This window comes from Podarcis vaucheri, assembly GCF_965113315.1.
Source record: "Podarcis vaucheri genome assembly, chromosome: 8".
NCBI lineage: Eukaryota > Metazoa > Chordata > Lepidosauria > Squamata > Lacertidae > Podarcis > Podarcis vaucheri.
In genome coordinates, this window is record NC_138766.1 from 70,741,187 (window position 1) to 70,767,766 (window position 26,580).

Consider the following 26,580-nt stretch of genomic DNA (forward strand, 5'->3'; position numbering starts at 1 on the left):
TGGAGCATTCTTTGCCATTGCCCTTCTTTGGAATTGGGATGTAGACTGATCTTCTCCAATCCTCTGGCCACTGCTGAGTTTTCTAAACTTGCTGCCATATTGAGTGTACCACCTTATGTTAGGGGCATATTATAGTGTAAATCCAAAGTTTTCTCCGTAGGCACAACTGTTGGTTAATCAGGGAATAGTGGTGGTTTTATAGACAAAGGAAGTTAGTTCCATTCACTACAGTTCTGTGTATGTAGTTCTATGCTTTATGGAATGTACCTGTATTTTTGTGCCTGTTCAATGTAGTGGCTGTAGCCTCAATAATCTGCCAGGATCAGGTCTAGTACCCATACACTGAAATGTACAAACCCTTCCCTTGTTGTGCTTTTTATTTATTTGATTTATTTATCAAATTTCTATCCTGCTTCACGATACATAAGGACCCACAGGGCACTTTATATATGAAATAATACAGTGCAATTACACTCAGGCAATTTTTACCATCTCTAACAAATAGCATAGCTCTGAGGTAGCATATCCTCTCCACCTCACCCCACCCCATGCAGCTTTCATTAGGTCATTGAGGCTTTTTCCACTGCTATTTCATTCCTTCAATTGCTGGCAATGGCTGTGTGTTCCTTACTGCCTTCCCCTGTGGACTGCTGGTCTTTTTGCTATCTAAGTGCAGGGAAGGAGAAGTCCAATGCAGCCACTGTGAACTGCAGAATGATGGCAGCTAGAAGTTCCCTTGCCTTTCTGTTTCCTCGTTAGTCCCTTCCTGAAGGATTTCAGGTCCTTTTGCCATTCAAGTGCAGAGGAGAATTTTAGCTTGTCTCCATGAGCTAGTAGTGGTGACAGGGAGGGAACTACAGTCATACCTTGGTTTTCAAATGCCTTGGGAGTCCAGCGTTCTGGCTTCAAAAACCAGAAGTGATTGTTCCATTTTTCGAATGTTCTTTGGAACTCGAACGTCCACCATGACTTCCACGGCTTCCAATTGGCTGCAGGAGCTTCATGCAGCCAACCAGAAGCTGTGCCTTGGTTCCCAAACGTTTTGGAAGTTGAACGGATTCCATTAGACTTCCAAGGTACCACTGTAGTTTGGACTGGTGGGAAATTTAGGACAGGAGTGGGGAACCTGATAAAATGTTAGCAGTGGTGTCTCCAGTTCTGTGTCTGCTATTCAATATATTGTGTCCTCCACATCTGGATTCTCAGTTCTGTTTGGATACATTCCCTTGTCTGCTTTTTGGTCAATGCTACACAAAGTACTTCACTAAGGGTAGCGCCTGTCTTTTGGTTAGTTTACACCAGATCTCTTTTGATATAGACTTCCTACTACAGAAGTGAGATGGTGGCAACAAGAAACAGGCACATTCATTCCTTACGCTTATTAATTGGAGTGGCAGATAAATAGCTCACATTCCAAACATTGCACATGTTTACTACTTTCAGGAAGAAGGTCAGGTGGACTAAAACTCAGAATGAGCTCAGGGAGAATGACCCTCAGGGAGGGAGAGAGTTGGCTATGTTTAGCTTGGAGTAGACTGAGAGGTGATGTGATGGCCATCTTCAAATATCTGAAGGGCTGTCACATGGAAGATGGAGCAAGCTTGTTTTCTCCTGCTCCAGAGTGTAATACCCGAACCAATGGATTCAAATTATCAGAAAAGAGTTTCCAACTAAACATGTTTGGACCCATTATAATGAAGGTTCTTACGCCCTTAATGCCAAACCGACTGGGACTGCACAGCTGCTTTTTCTCTAAAATAAAAATGGCCAGGTTGGACTCCTCTTGTGAAGCAAGAGTTATCCAGCTCAGGCCGTGGAAATGACAAAGCAGGAGTGAACACTTAACACACTGCTCATTCACAGTAAACTGCAATAAGGCCCAAAATCTGGCTAATTTTTGCATGTAAACACAGTGGCTGCATTCAGGCGTATCATTGTGCTATGACCTAGTGTTAGGATCCAGCCTTAGCAAGCCTTGGTATTGTGGACTCTCCCCTCCACTAGCATGGCTGTGCTTAGGAATTCAGAAGCTTTCATTTCCTTTTCCCAATTAATCAGTGTTTGCCATTCTATCCAAACACTAACTCTGAATGGTCTTAATGATAGTTTATTGAAACAAACCAGCTTTTTAAACCTAGGGTTGAAGATAGCTTGTTTTAATAATCTATAGTTAAGACTAACCATAGTTGGTCTAGGTTTGCATGAAACGTAAAACTTGGTTAGTCAACAGCAGATGTGAAAGCTTCTGCCCGGGTGGGGGGTATATGAGCCTTAGACTCATTCCTGTAATGATAAACTCTCATTTATTCTTATGTCCAAATGCAGGTATTGGCCCAGTTACTTTTCAGTGTTACTCTCCAGCCCTCGGGTTCTTTTGGCTTTGAACCTCCAGTAAGGCAAAGTAAAATATATGTGAGAGGCAGAAATATTTGAGAGGGAGCTGAGGATATAGCTGCTTTCAAATTCCCTTGCCTCTTTCTGCTTATTAATAATTACTGCTAAATTTGGGTATTAATGATTGTTTTAGTACATATTTGTACATGAACTGGTATCCAAGCAGCTGCATATGAATTGTATGTGTTATAATTTGCCTTCCAGCTGTGATTGTATAATAGATACTTGATTATTTCCATTGAGAGAACAAGGAAGTCCTTAAGGCTAACTGCTGAGAGTATGAAAGCTTTATATCCCTCTAACCTAAACATTTTCTAGTCATTGGACAGACGAGGGAAGCCCTCCATTCCACCTCTTTTTCACTCATTTTGAGGACCTCAAAAAGCAAATTTAGTGCTGAAGTCCATGCTGGTTATTAATGCTTCTCATTTACTTAAATGGTGAATATTTTGTCAATGTAGCCCAGCAATAATATATCTCTTTTTTATGCTGCTGACTGAAATGTAGTAATTTGTTTGCATGCAACAAGTAATTTAGCACATATTTGGCAACTTGCATACTAATTTTTGATGGTTTATTTATTGGGCAATATTTGCAGAAGAAAATGGTACACTTGTTATGTGTTTTGGATTTTTTGGTAATGCATTTTAACATATGAAACTATCAGATAATTTTAAATCTTAAGTCTAAAATTAATAAAGAATTAAAAATAATTTATCTTAATTTCTCCCACTATTAGTAAAGTACGATATAAGGCAAACAGACCCTCCAATAGGGATGGCTAAACACAAATGTTAATGTATTTGGAGTGAAACATCTTTATTAAGTTAATACAAGATGTAGTCGTGCCCTACTTGAATTACTCATTTATAATAGCTGAGCAGCAGCCTGCATGTGGACTTTGAAATCCTGGGAAAATAAGATGCATGCATGCATTCTGAAGTCTTTGCTTTAAACAGCTGGAAAATGTTCCAGTGAGTAGTCAGCTACTAGCTGGTGTCTATTGTTTCTGTCTTCAGGGAGACATGATCAGTTTAATTACTGACTAGCTTCATTATTCCTTAGTCACATTCTGAGTTGTGAACTTGGTCAGTTTATATAACTTCAAGGTTTAATTGGCCGTATTACATAATTATTCTTCTCCTTTGTCTCTTCTTTGTGACTGTCTACAAACATAAGCAACTCCTTCAGTAACTTGAACTCAATTACAGTTAAGTTTGACAAGTGAGTTGTCATTTTTGACATGTGCAACCAAGATAATATCCAGAGCCAATGTTTTGGCAGCTAGAAAGCCAAATATAAGAGCAAAAAAGGTTGTTCAATGTTTTTTATTGTACTGTGGCACATAATTTTAATAATGGTACAAGTTGAGGAAAATATGTACCTATTCAATATCCAACAGTGTGCTTCGTGTGGTGCAAAATACAATCTTTTCCTCAAAGGGATTTATTTAAGAAAATTGGCCCTAAAGTGGGAAAGCAGAAGAAGGAAAAACAGTTCAAAGAAGTTATCTAAATAGTGGTTGGCCAACTGTTTGGTCTTTGCTTCAGAAGCAAATTTTCTTCCTCCTTTTGCATCTCCAGAGAGCCAGTGTCATGGAATTTGACTGGAAGTACTCAGGCTGTTCCAAGTCTGTCCATTTCCTCAAGCAAAGCAGAATGAGGATATTTGATTTGTTGTTTTGAGTTGTAGAGCAATTTTGACAATTTTGGGTGTTTTGTGAGGTAGAACAATGCGTTTGGTTCCATGACATACCACAGTGATTTCCATTCCTGATATTTATTATCTATTATTTTTGGCGTTTTCTACCTGAGGGAGAGCCCTGAAGGAAACTGAATGTGATGGTTTAGTTTCTCTGTGCTTATTCTTTTTACATCATACCAAATAATTTCAGCCTTTAAAGGCGTTAGAGTTAGAGCTTTATGGATATCATAGTACACATAGTGGATGCAGAAAGACAGAAGCAACTGTGTTACGTTCAAGGATTTCTAGACAGATAATAAGGATTTTTAGACTTCAGCTGTTCATATGTATTCTGTATTCTCATCTGTTCAAAGTGGGGCTAAAGCTCAATGAATGAGCATCTGCTTATCACACTTAAGGTCCTTCTCACTGTTCTCTAGGCAGCACTAATGGAATTTTTGTGACTAAGGGTTATCTACAGTGAAGCACTGTGGGAACATTTCATCTGTGCAAGGATATGCTTGTGCAACACAATGTTCTCTCTCTCTTCTTTGCCCGTGTGCCCCCTAATCCTGTTCTAGGGGTTTCCCCAACCATCTGGAGCAGATTTGGGCTGCCCATGTAGGGGAGGGGGAGGTTCAGTAGTGCAAAAGGAGGTCCTTGCACTGATGGAATTGATTAGTTGAATAATTTACTTAGAGGTTTTTGAAGTGGTGCTGTGATTGTTACTGTATTATCAAACAATTAAGTATGAGTGGTTAGGTCTCTGCTTCAAGAGAGTTACGATATACAATTCAGTACGGGGGAGACAAATAGAAAGAAGAGGGAAATGGAGGAAAGAGTAAATGGGGAGAGATGTTGCCACTACAGCTCAAGTTTCCAAGGTGCCAACATTAAAAAACAAACACACACCAGTCCTTACTCACATGCTTACAGTTAAATAGATGTGGTACCAAAGGGAAAAGGAACAGTGAGGAAACAGGAAAACAAGCAAATTCAGGAGCTAATTCTTCATAAAGTTTCATACTACATATAAATATTAAAAGTATTGATGAAAGCTCTTAGTGATGATTAAAAAGGTGCATTTCAAAGCCTTAGATGTGGTTGCAGCAGCTGCTATGGCAGTTCCAGTGTTTGCTCATTGAAGGTCCCTTGGTCAGGAATATATAGTTATTTCAATTAAATGCACTTAGGCTTATTTACATTAGGGTGAGGGCACTGTGATCACCTCAGTTCACTGCCCATTAACTACAGAACACCTTGTATCCAGTTATAGGAATTAAAATGAGGTTATCCAAGGGTACTAAAGGAATTTGTAATCTCAGAGCCTCTGTCTATAATCTTTGAGAATTCTTGAAGAACAGGTAAGGTCCCTACACACTGGAGATGGGCAAATTTTGTCTCCATCTTCAGAAAGGGTAAAAAGGAAGACCCAGGTAACTACTGACCTGTCAGCTTGATGTCTATATCAGGAAAGGTCCTAAAACCTATAATAAAACACTTGTTCTGTGACCATTCAGAAAAGTATGCTGTAATTTCTAAGAGCCATATGGGTTTCTCAAAAAGAAGTCTGGCCAGACAAATATCATTTCTTTTATATATATATAGAATTGCAAGCTTGATGGACCAGGGGAATTCTGTGGATATAGTGTATCTTGATTTCAGTAAGGCTTTTGACAAAATCCCCCGTGATACTCTTGTGGAGAAGCTGGTAAAATGTGTTCTGCATGAGGTAACTTTTTGGTGGATTTGTAGCTGGTTGACTTGCCGAACCCAAAGAGTACTCGTTAATGGTTCCTCATCATCTTGGAAAAAGGTATAAGTGCGGTGCTGCAGGGTTTTGTCTTAGGCCCATTGTTGTTCAACATCTTTATAGACAACTTGGATGAAAAAGTTGAGGGGGTGCTCATCAAATCTGCAGATGAATATAAGATGAGGGACACCTGGCTTGCCAGGTAAAAAGGATCATGTGAAAAGGATCTAAGGGCCTTAGTAGACCACAAGCGTAACACGAGTCAGCAGTGTGATGCAGCAGCAAAAAAAGCGAATGCAATCCTAGGGTGCAGCAACAGAACTATGCTGTCCAAATCAAGGGAAGTAATAGTATCAATCTATTCTGCCTTGGTCAGATCCCACCTGGAGTACTGTCTCCAGTTCTGGACGCTACAGTTTAAGAACCTTATGGACAACCTGGAATGTGTGTAGAGGAGGACTACCAAGATGATAGAATCTGGAAACTAAGCCTTATGGGGGTGGGCTGAGGGAATTAGCTGTGTTTAGCTTGGAGAAGTCTGAGAGATGATATGATAGCCACCTTTAAATATCTGAAGGGCTGTCACATGGAAGATGGAGCAAGCTTGTTTTCTCCTGCTCCCGAGGGTCTGACCTGAACCAATGGATTGAAATTACAAGAAAGGAGTTTCCTACAAAATATTAGGAATAACTAAGAGCTGTTTGAAAGTGGAATAGGCTACCTTAGAAGGTGGTGCACCATAAGCAGGTGTTGGATGGCCATCTGTCATGAATGCTTTAGTTGAGATTCCTGCATTTCAGAGGGGTTGGTCTGGATAATACTCGGGGTCCCTTCCAACACTTCAGTGCTGCTTCATGACACTTCAAATAGAGGACTGTCCTCTGTAAAGCGGCAGAACTGGCAACACAAATGAATGAGCTAGCACAAATCCCAAATTAATGAGCTAGCCACAAAAACCAAACTCCTTTTCTGACTCAGCAGGGATGGGGGAACCTCAAACACACCAACAGACAAGTATCTGAAGCAGGTCTTTAGCCACCAATCTAGCTAAAACATCATAGAGTAGGGCCTTATCCTTGTATTCCCCAGTAGTTTCTCTCCCCTCACAAGGGATTGTGGCAGCAAACAGTGGGATAATTCAGGGATGTCCCACTATTCTTGTCTTTTATATGTGGGTTTTAAGGGTCGTTAGACACTGTCTGGGCATGGTAGGTATGCATCTTCTCTAGATGCTAAGCTCTTTTTTCATTATTGGCGGTCACTGAGTAGAGCAAGCTCCTCCATGGAATTTCTATACACAAGAAAGATTATTAAGACCTTTACGAATTTAGAAAAGACTGTAGGAAAGTGATCAGCATTCCTGCCTAAAATTTCAGAGAATGCAGAAGGGGAAAACAATTTATTGCCAGCAGCTGAACCTCATTTTCCTCTTGAATTATTCTAACTGTTTGTTCAAGTAGCACGTATACTAGTTGACCCTATAAAATAGCCTGCCACAGTGTCAAGGAAACAGCCTGATCATATCTAGAGCTTAAAGTGATGTGCACAAAATATACAAAGGAAAGTGGCAAATCTGTACAGAGCTTTGTTCCACTTGACTCCTCAAATTGTTTTTATTTCTGCTACAACTATGACAGCATTAGATGGACGGAAATATCCCCAGGCCTTTCTGGAACCAACCAATGGGCAATGTGTGACCCTTGTTTTGACAGGGACCCCTCTCCATGTTACTGCTAATTATGGCTGCTGTCTTGGTACAAGGGAAGGGGACAGCTCCCAGTTCACATGGCAGATTTTTAACTTTGCTAAAAATCTTAGCATATGCAGCATTCTGTTATGGGGGGAAATGCTTGTAATGAGCGCCATTCAGGGCTTATTTTCAGCCGTAACTCACTGGAACTGAGTTCTGACACCTCTGCAGCATTGCGGCACATCGCTCAGCGCTGAACGATGGAGGCTGCTTGCGGCACTGGGATCAGTGCAGTGCGGCAGGTGGTGGTGGCTGCGTAAGCAGAGAAGCTTTTTTAGGGAAGATCTCCAAAGCTCAACAGCTTCAGCTGGGTGCTCCCCTAAGTTTCGGCACCTCTTTTTCTAGAAAAAAAGCCCTGGTGTCATTTATATCTCTTCCAAATTTCTGTACGCTAGCGATTACAGAAAACAAACATGCAACTTTGCAACTAACAGAAAATAATCCAACTTAAAATATGCTCTTAATTGGATACATGAAGAAAAAAAAGCATTCAAGACTCAATTGTGTTGAGAGATACATTTTAAAAGGACATTTGCTACTATAAGTTTAATTTACTATTCCATTTGCCATATAAGTTCATTTGAATGCACTTAGATCTGATACACATGGTATACCTAGTGTTTTGTTTGCTCAAGATCAACATTTAAATATACATTACCACTTTAGAAATTAAAAAATATATAAAAAGGCTTTATGAGTCCAAGGAGATACTAGTTTCTTTCAATGCGTTTTGCGTATCGTAATTGTTTTTGCTAGTAGGTGCAATTCAATCTGAGTTATCTGTAGTGCTCATTATATTTGTTATGCTTTGGATCAAAAGAAAGATAAAACAGATTCAGTTACCAAGCACAGAATGATTTAGGATTTTGTCCATACGATAGAAGGGAGCTGAAGTTTAGACTTACAGTGAATAATTCTGAGTAGTTTTCTGTGCCATTAGCGGAACAAATTAAACTTTCACTGGTTGACTGCATATACCTAAACAGTGCAGTGTGGGAGGATTATCAGTCAGTTAGTCTTATTGGTTTATTGGCAGCAGAGCAGATTTAAACCAAATTTTCCCATGGCAGAGGTACTGTACTCAAAATTCCAAAAGTTGTACTAAGAAATTTATGAAGTGGTATGAAAGTAAATTACTGAAGAGCCATCAAAGTAAGCATGTTATTAATTGACAATTTATTGACTTCATCCTCAGTGCCAGTTTTTTTTTAAAAAAAGAGGATTAGCTTACAGACTCTGCTTTGAAAGCTGTGTGAGGTCTTCAGTTTAAAATACTTCAGTTAAGCTGTAATTAATTAACTTAATTAAACAAATATTAGTAAAAAAACAAGCACACTTATTCTTATAGATCTGGAAAAGCAGTAGTCACGAAATCAGCATAAATACCTAATCGAAAGTGTGAATCTGGATCTGGTTAGGATTGAATGCAACACTGGCTATCTTTGATCTTCTGAGAAACTTGGGACTCACTCAAGTGAATCTTTTGCTGACAGCACTTGACTAATTGCCTTAAATTGCATGATACGTAGCCCCCTTGTTGCTTATGGTTAATAATGTATAACTTGTTCAAACTGCTGAGCTTGCAATTTATGTTGGCAAATTGTTGGAACATGTATAGCAGTAAAAATACAAAATCTGCTTTCCCAGCTAAGAGGCTTGTATGACTTCATTGTGGCATACATTTTGGTAGGCAATAGTCTACTTGGTCGGTAAGACTGAGCTGCCGGCTGAGACCGTTACCATGCAGTGATAAGCTTCATGTTGTGGAGGAGCTACACCATCTCCACCATACAATATACATCCTCTCCACCATACACCTGCAGTAGCACATTGTGCAGGTGCTGTATATGGAGGCTAATATGTTAATATGCCACATAGTTAGCATATTAATTTGCTAGGGGAAGGATTGTGCAAATTGGGGAACAACACCTTGAGACCTCTGCATGGTGGGCACATCATATGTTATGTCAGGTGCCTGCTGAAGAAGAGGGCTATCATTACCATTTATCCACCACACAAAATTCTGCTGCTACCTTTTAAACATCAAAACGTCACCTATGTTGAAATGAGTTCATTAGATGCAAGTAGCAGTTTTCATAGAAGCATAGAATCTCAACTAAACTATCTATGACCTCATCCAACCTCTGCTTAAAAACCTCAAAGGAAGGAGAGACCACCACCTTCTGAGGGAGTCGGTTCCACTGCATACCTGAAGGAGTGTCTCCATCCCCATCGTTCAGCCCAGACACTGAGATCCAACTCCAAGGGCCCTCTGGGAGTTCCCTCATTGCGGGAAGTGAGGTTACAGGGAACCCGGCAGAGGGCCTTCTCGATAGTTAGGCCCACCCTGTGGAACGCCCTCCCATTAGATTGTCAAGGAAACAAACACCAGACTTTTAGAAGACATCTGAAGACAGCCCTGAACAGGGAGGTTTCTAATGTTTGAGGTTTTTATGTGTATTTTAATATTTTGTTGGAAGCCACCCAGAGTGGCTGAGGCAATCCAGTCAGATTTTCGGCATATAAATAATAAAAATATCATCGTCATCATTATTATCATAACCACTGTCAAAGAGCTCTTACTGTCAGAAAGTTCTTTCTCTTGTTTAGTTGGAATCTCCTTTCTTGGAACTTGAAACCAGTGGTTCAGGTCCTACCCTCCAGAGCAGGAGAAAGCAAGCTTGCTCCATCTTCCTTGTAACTTTTCATAGTTCAAGAACTTAGTTCCTTATTACAGTATAGGTCGGATGTCTCAGCATATACTGGCCTGTTATGTATTTTATTAATAGTATTTATAATCCTCCCTTCACTCAAAGGTCCCAGGATAGAAATATGTGCAGTCTAAACCAAGATTAAACAATGAGATCAAAACAGCTTTACACAAAATTCATACTTCAGTTACATAAAAAAAAAACCAGCAGTACAGTCGTCGTCGTCATCATCATCATCAAACACCTCCCCCTCCCCAGAAGTGTGGCCAAAGAGGTATATCTCCACTTTCCACCAAAATCACTTTCTAATGTATTCTGCTAACTGGAAGGACAGATCGTGAAGCTGAGGCTCCAATACTTTGGCCACCTCATGAGAAGAGAAGACTCCCTGGAAAAGACCCTGATGTTGGGAAAGATGGAGGGCACAAGGAGAAGGGGATGACAGAGGACGAGATGGTTGGACAGTGTTCTTGAAGCTACAAACATGAGTCTGACCAAACTGCGGGAGACAGTGGAAGACAGAAGTGCCTGGCGTGCTCTGGTCCATGGGGTCACGAAGAGTCGGACACGACTAAACGACTAAACAACAACAACAATGTATTCTAGCGATATTGTGACACCTCCACCAGATCATTATGTGTTTTTCCTTTCTTTTTAATACTCCTTCTTCTTTGGCGATCACTCATAGCCGAGTAAGTTTGTCTTCCATGAACACTGTCTTAACAGTGTGTCCATAAGTGACTGTGGAGGCCAATTCTATTCCATTTGGGGCTGATGATGATCTCCTCAAGTTCTAGGCAATTTCATATTAATGGAAAATGCATTAAAATGATATGCCTCTTTCTATAACATCAAACTGCATGAAATGATTTGAGAGGTCACTGCAGTCATTACTTAGGAAAACTATGATAGTGTGGGTTAGGTTTTTCTTTTGGAGTTTTGAGATCAAGAAGTTTTCCAATATATTGCAATAAATAAAAACTAAAAATGGAAGAAATCACTAACTAGACAAAAGTAAAAGAAAGCTGGCAGACTCTAAACGTATTTAGAAAGAACTGGACTTATTTTGTTGAGTTTTGTAATAAATAAACTGTTGTATTCAGGGTGGGGTTAGTTTTTAATGAAAAATAGATCTTGAAAGATATTTTCAAAATCTATAGTTTTCCAAAATTTCTACATGGCTAGATATAGATAGATATAGAAGATTATCCACCCAGTTTTCTAATCATCACCAAGCAATTGGGAATGATCCTCATTATCTGTTCTCATTCTCTACCTTCTAGAGTGAAATGTTATGTCGTCAGAAATATTAGGAATGATTAAAGATAATTGCTGGTCCCATATTTAGCATTTGAAATCAAGTTTGAAGCTACTTGTAAGTGCTGATCAACTGTGACCGCCGTTTAGCCTGAACTGTGGTTAACATTGCTGCTGGTATAATGTTTAACCATGGTTGAGGCCTTTAGTGGGAATTTGTGCTCCAGAAGATAACCTGTAGAAAAGGAAGTGTATTACCCCATGCCCTACTCACATGGTGCACTGTGAAGAAAGACCCAGAAATGTCCAGAGAAGCAAAACAAGGGGTTAATTGGTTCTTGGCCTTGTATTTCACTGTATATGTGTACAACTTACAGCACAATTCTATATATATTTATTATATTCAAAAGGAAGTCCAATGGAATTTACTCCTAAGAAAGTGTACACAGAATTACAGCCTTGGTCTTTCAAGCTGTGTTGTCAACTTTCATACCAAAGGAAACATTCACCAGCATAAACTTACTACCTGTTTAATTTCAAGGAATTGGATATTTTATAGGATACAGAGATCCACTTTAGTTTCTGAATCAAATATTAAAATGTTCACACTCCTAAGCAGTTTCAATCTTTAGAGTTATCAAACCATGCCTTAAACTTAGAAGCAGATGACCGTGGCTAATTTTTCTACCTTACAGAACTTTTGAGAAACAAAAATCATCAAAAGGAGAAACAAGCCCACCATTTTTAAATGGACTACCAAGGTTCTCTTTTGAAGTTACAGAGCAAGTAAAAAATACACTTTTCTCAGTAATTATGTTAAGGAAAGGTTGGTAGGATACAGTTTAAACTGTTTATCAATTCCACTTTCGACGACAAGTTGCTGAAAGCAATTCCTACAGCTTGACTTAATGATTTTCTGATGTTCACAGCACTGTTTTGTTTCAGAGCCTGGGTCGCAAAAAACTTCCCCCTGCTTTTATCTATTAATGAAGCTACTGTGTACTATGTGCCCCTCTCTCTCTTTATGACAGTCTATTCTATCCCACCCCAGATTCATTACTTCACCCCATTAACAATCCGTGCAGAGTCCTCTGCTAGTTTTATGAGGCAAAACCACAAAATGTCAGGTTAAGAAAACCCTCTCCCAAACTTCTCTCATAAAATACTGACACATAATACATTACCTGTCAAGTATCTGTTTACACAGATTCTCACCGAACTAGCAACATGAAGTTTAATATTAGAAAAGGTGGATAATGAATTGCCAACTACTTTTTTTTTTTAAAAAAAGGCAACTGGACGTAAAATATTTGGTAACTTTCTGATCATAATGATGCAGCGATCCTTACTTTAATTAAAGGAAATAAAAAACACCCTCAACACACAGCAGCATGATATGGTCTAGGATTGTGTTCTTCAATTTGGATTCCTAGGTAGTGTTGGAATCATCCTTGACCATTGAGATAAGCTGGCTAGAGATGATAGTTGCAGTCCAACAAATCTAGGGACCCAGGGCTGAAGAACACTAGCCTAGGACACTTTATTCAAAGACAGATGTCTTGTAGGAAGATACTTTAATCATCAGCATTATTCTGAGGAAAACCCATCCCAAATGAATTTCATTTTCTTTTGGAAAGCAGCTTTGCCACACGTAAGTGAGAAGAGAATCATAAGTCACATATGTACACTTTTAATGGATTGGCTGGATGAAAATATTGATATCGCACCTCTTGTGCCTGAATAAACATTTGAAGTGGTTCACAATATAAATGAAAAACAATACTAAGTACACATACAGGTATACCCTTATATAAGATATAAAATTAAAATGTCTGGTGTTCTGTGTGGCTATGATACATCAAGAGATGCCAGAAGCTTTTTACAGAGCTGTACTTTAAAAATAAAGTTGGAAAGATGTAAAATGAATCTTCATTTTTAGTTGCTTGCTGCATTACCTGTGCAAGTAGGCACCTAAGGCCGTCAGCTTGCTGAATCCGAGTCTGTCTGTCTCTGAATGGGTGACTTTGCATCAGAAACACCTGTGAGCTGCCCTGGTTCTATGATGGAAGAAACGTGGGACAGAAACACGCTTCAGCTTTGGTTAAATCTGTAAGTCTGGACAATTCTAGGAGTCATTTCTCAAGCCAATTACTGCCCTGGTTCCAGAATTTAGTACTTTTTTTGCAAAAGGTACAAAAAAAGTATTTGCCTTTACTTCTCCAGACAGCCATATGGCCTAGAATTTATTAATTCCTCAATGTCCATCTCAGTAGAGCAGAATGTGATTGACCTGGGAGTAACACAGTGGTCTCCCTGTAGGTGTGAAGCATGCCAACAAATTGTCCCAGTTCCGCCTATGAGGGGAGTGAAGGGGAATAAAGGCAGTGGTTGCCATGGGACAGAGCAAGGTTGCAGGAGAAACTGATGGACAAGATCTGAAAGTGTTCTCTAAACAGGGTTTAAAAAGGCTCAATCGTGAGAGTGGAGCATTCAGCCATATGTTACTTTTCTTGATCCCAGGAAATTTCAGTAGATGCCAGATAGTGTCTTCTGAGGTGTGTATCTTAGAGGGTGGGGCTGTGCTTGCTAGCCTTACCTTCTGTTGCACCCTCTGCTCCCCCTCCACCAGGTGTTGTGTGGGAAAGTCCAAAGAGGGCACCTTGCTCTACATGCATAGGCTCCTCATGTGATTTTGAATGTTGATTGCGTATGGAGCCCATGGATGAATAGGGGAGCCTATTCCTGCTTCAGACTTCACCCACCCACTACCCATGCATAGATCGGGAAGGGGACTGGGGTGGCTGGCAAAAGCAGCAAGAGGAACATTGGAAGTTGTCTTCTATGGAGTCAGATCCATCTAGGTTAGTACTGTCTACTCTGACCGACCATACCCTCCAGGGTTTCAGACAGGGTTCTCTCCCAGCCCTACCTGGAGCATCCAAGGATTGAACCTGGAACCTTCTGCATCCAAATCAGATGCTCTACTACAGAGCCAAAGGCCCTCTCTATCTCAGGGATAGAGATTTTCTTGCCATACAATTGTAACCACATGGGGCATGTTTGCAAATCTGTTTAACCAGTTAAAGCTGGCAGTGGAAATATACAATCCAGAAGGGAGGGCCTGAAAATAAGGGAAATGTTATCTTATGGCTCACTCCCAATTAACTTAAGGATAATAATGCAAAACAAAAACAAAAAACCAGCAACCCTCACAACAATCTTATCTCTGATCATCAAAAATTGACATACTTTTAAAAATGTCCTTCTGTATTTTAGGAGTGCCACATACAATTTGTGTACAATCCCATAACATTTTGGAGAAATTATTTGAGAGGATGGCTAGACAACATTTATTTCTAATGATGGCCCTGATGAAAGACCTTCTTCAAAATGTGTCAGTCTTTGAAATACATTATTTGTGGCATTCCTGAGAACTTTTCTCTCTTTGTTTTGCTGGCTGGTGTAGTTCCCTCCCCACCCCGCTTTTTGATTTCTTCTGTATTTAAAAAATAGCAACCATGCTTCTAGTTTTTTTCCTGGAACAAAACAGAGGAAAGGCTCTTGCAAAAACAAAAAAACACCTGATCCTAGTTACATATGTTTAATCTTGCTTTAATGTAATTTGTAACTGTGAGCAGGATTATAATAAAAATTTGCAAAGGTTGCAAATATAGAACAACAGGTTCATAGAACAGAGGGTTGTGAATGTCTGAGTTGATCTTACTGGTTATTTTGATATTCTAGATCATTCCTGGATCAGATTTGCAATTGAGAGAATTGTCAGTTTTCTGTTTCTGTGACTATACTTAGCTTCAACTGTTAAGGTCCTGCTCCAGTAGGCAGAGAAAATCCATCTGCCATAGAGGAAACTCCTTATTAGTTCCAAATTATGAAGAAAACTGATATCTTTTCAGTCTTTAAGCAACTTCCATCTGTAATGAACCCTACAGTTCCTTCTGGCAGTCAGCTGGAGTTATAGCTATCAGCTTAATCACCAGATATGCTCCATAGCTTTGACCCTCTTCAGCCCTGGATAGGGCAGTGTCTGTTCTTTGAGCTAACAACCTGACACAGATAAACTTTTCCTTTCTCTGCACCGGAAATCTGCATTAGTCTTAGCCAAGTCAGGTTGTGATTTAGTCATAGTACTCTTCTGTGACTTAAAGCAAACAAATCTTTCCCATCTTTGACTTGCATGCAAACCAAACTTTTTGCGCCATACCTTTTTTAAAAAACAAAACACAACAAAATTACTGTGGTCGACTCCTAGTTATAAAGCTTCCTGGCTTTTTGTACACCCCAATAAATTTGACTAGTGGGTCTTTTTAATACATAATACATTTTCATCACATCCATGAGTAAACTAACTTTCTTTCTTTCTTTCTTTCTTTCTTTCTTTCTTTCTTTCTTTCTTTCCATTTTAGGAACAGTGATCATCACGACTTAATGCAAAGATTGCAGATTTGATCCCCATAAGGGACAGCTGCATATTCTTGCACTGCAGGGCATTTGACTAGATGATCCTCAGGGTTGGACTAGATGATCCTTCTAACAGTACAATTCTATGACTTAGAGGCTTTGCATGTGGAATTGACATAAATCCTGAGTTAAGATTGTGAAGTAATATGGAAATATCTCACCATCTCTGTGCTAATGGACCTTTGAACTCTTGAGAATCCAAACAGGGAGATTTGAGCACTGTCTCCTGATTTTGAATTCCCCTGATCCTACTAACTGACCCATCAGTGTATATAATGACATAAACAGCAGGCCTCCATTTGCAAATTACAGATGGGAACTTAACTTACCTGGTGGCAAGGATTATTAATGTGGTTAAGAAAGGGAAAAATTAATATCTTAGAATAAAATGTGCATACCTAGCCATTTTAGCTGTTAAATTGTATGTACAGATATGGAAAATGAAAAACAGCTCTGTACGTGATTTGTGTAAAAATAATTTGTATGCATTATTCTCAGGTTCCATCGCTGCCCCTATTCCAGCCATCCGTTAATGGTATCTTGTCAGTTTGGGATGCAGCACTCAGATAACTGGTTCTATCGCTTTCAAGGAACACCATATGCAGTCCAGTGGTTTTTGATGATTTGGGACTTGCTTAGTCTTGTTGATAAGGCATGCATTATATCTTACCATGACCAAGCAATACAGGTTCATATACTTGGCAGTATTTCATGGTGGAAATGTAGAGAGATCTGGGGAAAAAGATGGTAGAATCTCTTAACCATCTACTGTGATGTTTTTATGTTGCCTTATAGATCAGTTGCAAACACACAGAGCAGTGGCTAATCCCAGGAACATACTTCATCAGGATAACATCATGACTGAAACTCTGAGGTAGACATTAAGATGTGAAACTGCCAATATATTTTGTTGAGAGGAAAATCCTATACACACTGGAGACATAGCTGGACACTGGGTGGTCTTAAATATAATTCTTCAGCGGCATTTTAAAAGAGGGCTGTTTGGTAGGCCATAACCTTAATGTTTTATATTTACTTCTTTCTGATGAGCAGCTTTATATATTTTTTTCATTGAGAAAACCCAAGGCAGTTTTCTGAACAAATAATTAAGGTAACTATAGTACAGTTATTATTTTTCTTAAACGTTACTGCCCCCATATGGACACAATGATGAACATACGCTAGCAATGTAGGTAAAGCTTCTCCCTAGATTGCATGGCTTTAAAATGTCTACTTTAAAGTTTTAATCCAGACAGATATAAATTAAGTTTGGGTGATTAATGGTTAAGTCATGTTGATCATGTCTCCAGACTTTGTATTTGTGTTTGCTGTAATTACTTGTTTTCTGACATACCAAATATACTTCAGTACTCACCTAAACTGATTGCACATGCAATTGCTTAGTGTAGTTTACTTTCCATAAAACTTACTCATTTTTGTGTACTGACCATCTTGCCTTTCTGAGGATAAATTTATAATGGGTTTTGAGGTGTTTAAGGTTTGGTAAATGCTTTTCATGGTAACTTGGACCCACAATAACTGCTGCGTTACTTTCATAACCTGTAAAGCCCAATTAAAGGTGGCTTCATAAACCCCTGAAATTGCAAAGTCTACCCATCCTTACCTTTAAAAACATTTGTAGCTGCATCCATAGAATAGAATTGCTGACAGTTGCCAGACATTTCTGAATGAGGCACACACAGTTTGCACCTCCCATTATTTTCTGGGATTCACTAGATTGTTATAAAATTTCCAGGCTTGAAATAGGTGGGGTTTAAAGATTTTTAACAAGCTATGTGTGCGTGCAGGGATTATAAGGTTTTAATAACATTAAAATTTACTGCTACTACCACAGCATTTTTAAAGTGGAAAGCTAAAGAACAGTCATACTTATTTTTAATCAGTTAGAAGTACTGCATGCCAAGTCAAGTGTTCTTTATTTATTTCAAGTAGTTCATTCACTGAATTCTTTGACTGTCCCAGAGGGCTCAGTGTGGAAAGGATGTTTACAAGTACAAAGTCAGAGTTATACACACTGCCTGCTCAACTCCGGTTTGTTTCATGTGCTGTGGAATTGGCTGTTCTTTTCAACTTCAGAGCTGCATTTTCAAAGACAAAAAACACAGCTGCATTTCAGAATCGGCAAATAGTTACAAATTCTATATTTTCTCATACTTTTTGCTGTGATCAATACATTTCAGTACAGGAATATGGCATTGACAAATTTAAAGTAGCCTATATGTTCAGTCTCGGCAGAAAAGAGTTTGCTCCATCTCTAGCTGTGTCTATTAATGCACCAGAACTATAATCTTCTTAAAGCTCACTTGGAAATGATAATGTGTGTGCCACCTTCTACATTTATAATGTTTAATGACAGTGTAATTCTGTTTGTGCCACTGTTTAGAAATTTGTCCATAATCATCCAGCATAGAAGGTATGCACATTGATAGGTGCATACATGCATCTAGATTAATGTGTATATCATATTGATGTCTCCGTTTGATCATGGCCAGCTTTAGGTCTGGTGCCTAAAGGTGTACAATGAAGGTGCCAGTCAAACCTCCTTGGGGAGAGCATTCCACAAACAGGGAGCTACTGAGAACTTGTGAACTGCCCTGAGATCTTTTGATGAATGGTGGTTTATAAATATAACACATAAATAACAAGTAGTAAATAAATACTTGTGTTGCCACCATCCAGACCTATCATGGAGGAGGCACATGAAGAAGGCCCTCAGATTATGAGGGTCCAAGTGTGAGTAGGTTTATATGGAGAGAGGTGGTCCTTAAGGGTATGGTGGCCCTGAGCCATTTAGGGCTTTATAGGTCAAAACCGGCACCTTAAAAGCATGGGAGACAAATAGAACATTGTGTGGACCCTACAGCATAGCCACCATGGGCCCGCAGAAGTCCCCCAGTGTTACTTTCTAGTAGCGGCTCTGCAACCAAGACTGAAGCCAGGCTGAAATGGGTTTAGATAACCCATTTCATCCAGGAGAATTTCACTGAACTAGCACCACTCTCTAGATCACTTTCATGGATGATATGTCTAAAACCATTTGGACTTGTCAGAAACATTTTGATGTCTGAAGTGAAGCAGCAGACAATGTCCCCTAGCCAGTCAAGGTGCATAGTAACTGGAACATGACATTTTCTGTAAGTTAGAGCAAACATAATCTACATTACGCTGCCTCTTGCTTTTCTTTCCAAAGGACTGAGAGCATGGCTTTACAAAACCTACATATAAAAAAGTTCCACCTATCACTGTGTCTGGCCAGCTTGTGCAAGGCAGCCCATGAGAGAAGGTGGTCATTGGGCTGAAAAGGTTTTAACCACCCTTGATTTAAAGCATTTATACTCTTGTCTTTTCTTAATAGAGTGCAAGGCAGCTAACAATAATTAAAATAACGGAAAACCAAAAAGCAGGACACTTATCTAAAAAGATAGGAAGTGCAAACAGTCATTCAAAGCAAATTAACCAAACTTGTTACAGTAAGTTAAAAGCAGTTCAGTGAGAAAGCTATTATTGCTCATGGCCCAGAGCCCAAAAAAGAAGATTTCTACAATCCATCTGAAGGACATGAAAGAGGGGACAAGATGAGCTCCTTTGTAGGGCAGTTCCAAAGCCCGAGTACAACCAGTGAAAAGGCCTTATTACTCCAACTTGACATACTGGGTATGCCAGTACAGTGGTCCCTCGGGTTACATACGCTTCAGGTTACATACGCTTCAGGTTACAGGCTCTGCTAACCTAGAAATAGTGCTTCAGGTTAAGAACTTTGCTTCAGGATGAGAACAGAAATCGTGCTCCGGCGGCATGGCAGCAGCAGGAGGCCCCATTAGCTGAAGTGGTGCTTCAGGTTAAGAACAGTTTCAAGTTAATTACGGACCTCCGGAACGAATTAAGTACTTAACCTGAGGTACCACTGTACATACAGTGCAAGGGCATCCTTGAAAGTAGTCTTTAGAGAACAGCAGGGATATCAGATTTCTTTTTTTAACAGAAAACTTTATTATTGCAGAAAATAATTTAGTTTCTTATATTATGCATAGATGCTTAACAGGAGAATTGTTGATTTCTGGGAGTGGGAGTGCGTTTCCTGGTTTCAGAATGAAATGCAGGCACATTCCATTGAAGTCTATGGCAAAACCTCATGGAATTTTGATTCTTACATGATAAACGTGTGTGTGTGTGTGTGTGTGTGTGTGTGTGTGTGTGTTTGAATTTTCATGCTGTATAAGAGACTCTTTAGCCTCTGCTTCAGCTTCAGCTATAACTGAAAATTATGACAGTACTCTGGAGTATCCAATTGGAAAAGTATGCTTGGAATGTCAGTGTTTTGGCAGTATGCAGTAGCATCAAAACACCAAATGTTGTCTGCTATACTAAAATTAAAGACAGTTGGATATTTCCTTTTAGTGATTTATAGATCTGTTATGTACCAGATTGTCTTGTATACAAAATGAAAGTTGTTTGCTCACATTCATATGGGATAAGTTGTGCTATTTATAGGCTCATGTGCATTAAAATCACACTCAAACATGTACCCACCCACACCCCTTCTGCGTTACATAGAGAGCCACTTTAGTTTTTCCACTGGATATTACAGGCATAGGCAAACTCGGCCCTCCAGATGTTTTGGGACTACAACTCCCATCATCCCTATCTAACAGGACCAATGGTCAGGGATGATAGGAGTTGTGGTCCCAAAACATCTGGAGGGCCGAGTTTGCCTATACCAGGGATATTAGAAGCTGAATATGTTTAATTAGCCGTATCAACTTGTGTAATACTAATAGACTATGATTGTTTAGAATGCTTCTTATTAGTTTACTGGAGTCTCTTGCTGCCACTTCCATTACTAAAATATATGCATGCCAGAATCATATTCTTAGCTACAGAAACCTTTCACGTTATTAGAACGGCAAAGTTTGCTATGCTGTGTAGAAGACAAATGCCATGTAATTTCATACTGAATATTTATACTGAGTATTAGATTATAAAAAATGCATTACTATTTTAGCTTTAAGAAGGTTAAGTGCTTGGGCGTCATTTAAACTCTAATTAGTTTCTCTTAATAGCTGTCTACTTGCAAAGGACAGTGGTATGTTAATTGTTTTATGATGGTTAGTGTTTTATTTAGAAGCCTCCTTCCCTGGATCACATGAGTATAAAAGAATATTACACTTCATATGAAAAAAAAAACCAGGACTTCTGTATACATGAAATACATAAACATTTGCAAAAATATTTTCAAGTCTTAATATTTTTTTAAGTAAATGGGTTTTTTATTCACATGTATATTTATATACTGCCTTATTCAACACATTATGGATTTTGTGGTTGCAATAATGTTTCCAATATCTCTTTAATAAAAAATGTGGAAGGTTTCTGAGCTGGCATATGTATGGCTACTTCTATGTTAATATACATTGCACAGAGGCAAGTGGTTTTAGCCCTGTATATTCCATTATTTGCCAGATACAAGAGTGGCCAAAAAATCGACAACAAAGGCTGACTTGCTACTTGTTTGGAAACTGCAGTAAATTAAGGGCCATTGCACTCATACTACAATCCTACACTGGTTTATTGCAAAAAAATCCTATTGAAATCCATGTAAGATTTATTAATAATTAAATATGCTTAAGACATTTTGGAATGCATTTCAATAAATTTGAGTTACTATAATTATTTCTAAAAAAGAAAAGGCATTTGTCTAACACCTGTCTCTAAAAATCTATGATGAGATTTCAAATTTATGATGAGACCCTGATACCAGTAGAGCTGATAGAATTTTTTCTTCATCTTAACTAACTTTTAGGAGAACAAGATCAACTCTTCAGTTTTTGGTATTTTAATTGAATTAGATACTATGTAACCATGACCTAGAAGTCTTTTATGTTTTAATCTTTTGATGTAGTATTCCCATGGCAATATATAAGGGCTCTCGCAAAGTGTTGCTCTCACTAACACACACACACACACACACAGAGAGAGAGAGAGAGAGAGAGAGAGAGAGAGAGAGAGAAGCCAGTGTTGTTATAAAATAAACTTGCCAGCTCAGTATTATTATAGGAAGTACCATAATTTTCCATCTATAAGATGCCCCCATGTATAAGATGCCCCCTATTTTTAGGGACTCAGATTTAAGAAAATTGGGGGAGATGGCACAGAGTTGTTGAGCTTGGGGGGAGGATTGCTCACCCGAATGCATCACAAAATATGCGTCCCATCGCTGGCAGAAGCTGCCTATCACCCACCCAACTGCCAGTCAACACCACCCATTGACGCAGCAACCAATAACACGCACAATAGCTACTGACAGCCGCAGCAGCAACTAATCAAATGCCTACCCTATGCACTACCCATGTATAAGACGACCTCCACTTTTTAGCATGATTTTTAAAGAAAGAAACATAGTCTTATACACGTAAAAATATGGTGACTGGTGTGCATGCAAAACCACCTGATGCTCTAACTTAGTAATTCAGTTTTCAAAGTGTATTCTGCCTGTGGCTACTCAATGGAAAATAATTGCAATTTTTGAAGTCAAAACCATGGAATGGGTCCCTCTAAACGTACTATGTAATGAGAGAGTACCCTGCATGGCAGCTGCCAATCCCCAACCTTCCTTCTAATGTTGACTTTTATACTGTTTGTTTTGTATTGTAAACTGGCCCAGAGTTATATATGGGGTTCTGTAGAAAATAATGAGTATAGGTGTTTGGGATATTGCTACCCACGGTGTGTCCGAGATGAGAGGGATTTTTTTTTAAAAAAAAAATTCCCCATGTGTGTAATCTGTACATCTTTGTTATTTCTGTTGTTATGTAGGAGCCGTGCTTTTGGCCAGCATGCAGGGATTAACAGTCAATATCGATCCGATTTTATATACTTGGCTCACGTACCAGCCTCAGAAGCGAAGCAGCAGACCGATGCAGCAGGTAAGAAATACTGAAATGCCTTCTCTTTGTGTGTACTTAAGTAGCATGTCTTGTCTACATTAGTGGGAGAGAAAACGAATGCCATCATCCTGCATCTCTTATAAGTATCTTGCTGTTATTCAATAGTAGAAGCACAGCTGTGCTTATTGTTTAAAATAGGAGTCTTCTGTTTTGTTAGTTGTTGCCTTATTTTATGTTCACTGTATAAGTGTGTGCTTCTATCATCTATCTATCTATCTACCTACCTACCTACCTACCTACCTACCTATCTATTATCTATCTATTTTAGTTTACCCCCTTTGAGGACAACATCATTGAAAATGTAACTAATAAAATCAACAGATTTTATCCCCTCTAATGTAAAAAATGTATCTTTAAACAGGTAATTTGTGTGAAAACTGACTTCATTTTAATGATTTATGCCCAGATTAAAAGAAAAGGTTACATTATTTTTAGAGCTGTAGGTAATAATATACTGTATAGGTAACATACTTTGCAGCAGGAGAGGCTAACCTGTGGCTGTCCATATGTTGTTGAACTCCAATTCCTATCAGCCCTAGAGAGAATGGTCAATAGCCAGGGAAGATGGCTACACTTCAGCTACACTTCAGCAACATCTGAATGATATATTTGCAAATAGGATTAATAAGAGTTTTAAATTAATATGTTAATATGTTAAGCTGCTTCTTTAACGGCTAGCTAAAAGTTGAACATGGCATTGTATTGTTCATGAACATTCTTCTTTAAACGTAACTTTAGTTAGGAGCCTTATGCTTTCAGAATATAGCAACATATGTCATATTTGTGCTTTTCCCACTGCAAATGAAAACGCAAGCCAAATCGTAGCGGCTGTTACATATTTGAATAAGGATCTATGTAGTTCCTGTTGCAACTATGTGGTTAGTGCTTTAGGGGCAAAAGAGGATGTTTTCCCATATCTGCATTTGGCTTCCGCATGTATCTGAACATTTCTCCCCATTTTGAATAGTGAACAATGTGGATATTCAGGTTTAAAAAAAAAATAGTAAAGGTCCATGAAAAAGTTTATGAATGCCTGCATAAATCTGCATAAGACCTTCTGACTTTCTTTACTGATCACTAGTAAAATACAGTATTTCTTTCTTTTTTTAAAAGGAAAAACAGATAACTTAAGCTCAGCTAAAGGTGTTGATTTATGGAAAACCAAGTTCATAATTATCCAGTATATCATCCAGTTATGATTCTCACGCAGGCTGTCCAGAGTCTAAGCTGTGCTGCTGATGCCACAACACCTCGGGACGCACCCGATCTTTAAACAGGATATGCAATAACAAAGGGGAAGATTCAAGGGGAATATAAAGGTAGTGGGGAAAGTTTAGATGTTGATGTCGTTGCACAAACTTAACTGTCACAGAATGTAACAATAATAACTGCTGCCCTAGTGGCTGTGCAGCATCGGTCACAAGCACAAAACACTCGATAGATTCGGCTGTTGCACTGTGCTGAGAGCAATTTTCCCAATAGCGGAATGGTTGTTGTGCTTGTGGGCTGCAAAAACAGGAGATGACCCAGTGTGTAATATGCCTTCAAAGTCTAATATACTTATTTAATGGGGTGGCCAGTGCCACTAGACTTAGTGGGGCTGCTAGGAGGTCATGGACGCATGGGCAGTGAGTGGCCAAGTTGTTGGTTCACTACCCAACCCCCTTGCAAATTACTGTGGACACTTCAAGCATTGCAGTTTGACTAAAAGCACCTAACTAAAAGTGTCTTACTTTGATTCAGAAGGGGTCTCTGTTGTCACAATTTCTGAGTAATGTACATTACTCAGAAGTAAGCCGCACTGAATTCTATGGGGATTACTTCTTGGTAAGTATGTACAGGATTGCATCCTGAATTGGTTAATCTTAAAGGTACTACACAGGACTGTTAATGGGGCCCCATAATTTTCCGGACCTATGTGAATAGATTATTTCCTTCTCTAGCTTATTCACTTCTAAATCCCCACCCCATCCCCGAATGCAGGATATGGTGGAAGGATATTTAAGTGGAGTAGGACCTAGGAGACCAAGATTAAAATCAGCTATGAAACTCACCATGTGACTTAGCACCAGTCAGTGGCGTAGCGTGGGGGGTGCAGGGGGGGCCGGCCGCACCGGGCGCAACATCTGGGGGTTAGGGTTAGGGGGCGCAAATCCACGGGTTAGGGGGCGCAAATTACTTGCCTTGCCCCGGGTGCTGACAACCCACGCTACGCCACTGGCGCCAGTCACCATCTCTCAGGCTAACCTGCCTCCCAGGGTTGCTATGAGGATAGAATGGGGAAAAGAAGACTCATGAATGTCATCTTGAGCTCCCAGGAAGAAAGCTGGGATGGATATAAACGTAATACGGGCACATAAGGAACAAATAAAATAAGGTTCTCTCCAGCCAGCTTGCCCCTGATTTTGAACTGGGGTAGGGGGTCCAGTTCAGAATAAGGAAAAAAGCCTAACCTGAAAATCAAAGAAAAAGTGATCAGGGACACAATCAAGATATTCAGGCCTTGTAGGCCCTCGGCAAATCCAATTTGTCTGCTGGGACAAGTTTGCCTAAGTGTGTAAGTCATGATCCCATACGACATATGGGCACTGCAGCCAGAGTTCTCATCTGCACTGTCCTATTTTTTTGTAATAGCATTTTAAGTTTGCCAAGGTGTTTTTTTATCCTCACAACAACTCTGTAAAATAGACTATAGTCCAATTTTAGCAAAACAAAAACTGCATCGCTATCAAGTTTATTTTATTTTATTTTAAAATTATGGTATAAGCTTGGGGAGGGGGCCAAAGTCCACTTTATCGTGTGCAGTAGGCTTGGTAATCATGAAAGTTCATGGAATAAAATATTTTCTAACCTCTAAAGTGCTGCTTCACTATTTCATTTCCACTGTAAGCCATGGTTAGTTGGCTGCCCCTTTGACTGAAAGCATACCAGAGTAATGCTCCCAACACTGCAAAATGAGCCAGTGACAGATAGGAACATTAAGTTCAGTCCCCAGATCCTCTGATGTGGCTCTTCGTTAAAGTTATGAGGACCAGGAGGCACTTGCCAATAGGCTTATTGAGAAGGAAAATGTGTAGGCAATATTCCTCCCAATCAAAAGGCTGTCTAAGTGGTTTAACAATTAGCACCACTCATTCCTCCTCTTCTCACACCACATCTTCCTCTCCCAGAGGAGACAGCATTAGGAAGTAAAAGTTCCAAAAATAAATGCCACGAACATGTACAGAATTCACCAGCATCACCAGTGAGGAACCTCTGCTGCTATGTAATAAGATGATTGCACAACAGGTATCCTTTGCATACATCATATAAGCACCACAGTATAAAATCCTGCAGGATCAGACAAAAAGCCCCTCTAGTCCAGCATCCTGTTCTTACAGTAGCTAAATAAACAACCCCCATGTAGCATTTTTAAACCTAAAACACAGGAATGCAGAACCTCAGAACTTGTCTCAAACCTAAACACACATGGACAAAACCTGTAGTTCCAATTACCCACGAGTGTTAAAAATTGCAACACACACAGAATCCACCCACCATTTCTTCTCCATATCCTTCCCCCCCCCCGCCACAAAATATTTACAAAAT

General features: G+C 39.4%; 1 protein-coding gene across 5 annotated transcripts in view; it reads left to right on the forward strand.

The window, feature by feature from the left end:
• VPS13B (vacuolar protein sorting 13 homolog B) overlaps positions 1-26,580 on the forward strand; it is a 368,427-nt gene that overhangs the window by 111,847 nt on the left and 230,000 nt on the right. For all 5 annotated transcript variants that reach the window (XM_082235378.1, XM_082235375.1, XM_082235376.1 and 2 more), the window contains exon 20: positions 22,862-22,971. In XM_082235378.1, coding sequence (XP_082091504.1) covers positions 22,862-22,971 — 110 coding nt within the window. The remainder of the gene's footprint in view (positions 1-22,861; positions 22,972-26,580) is intronic.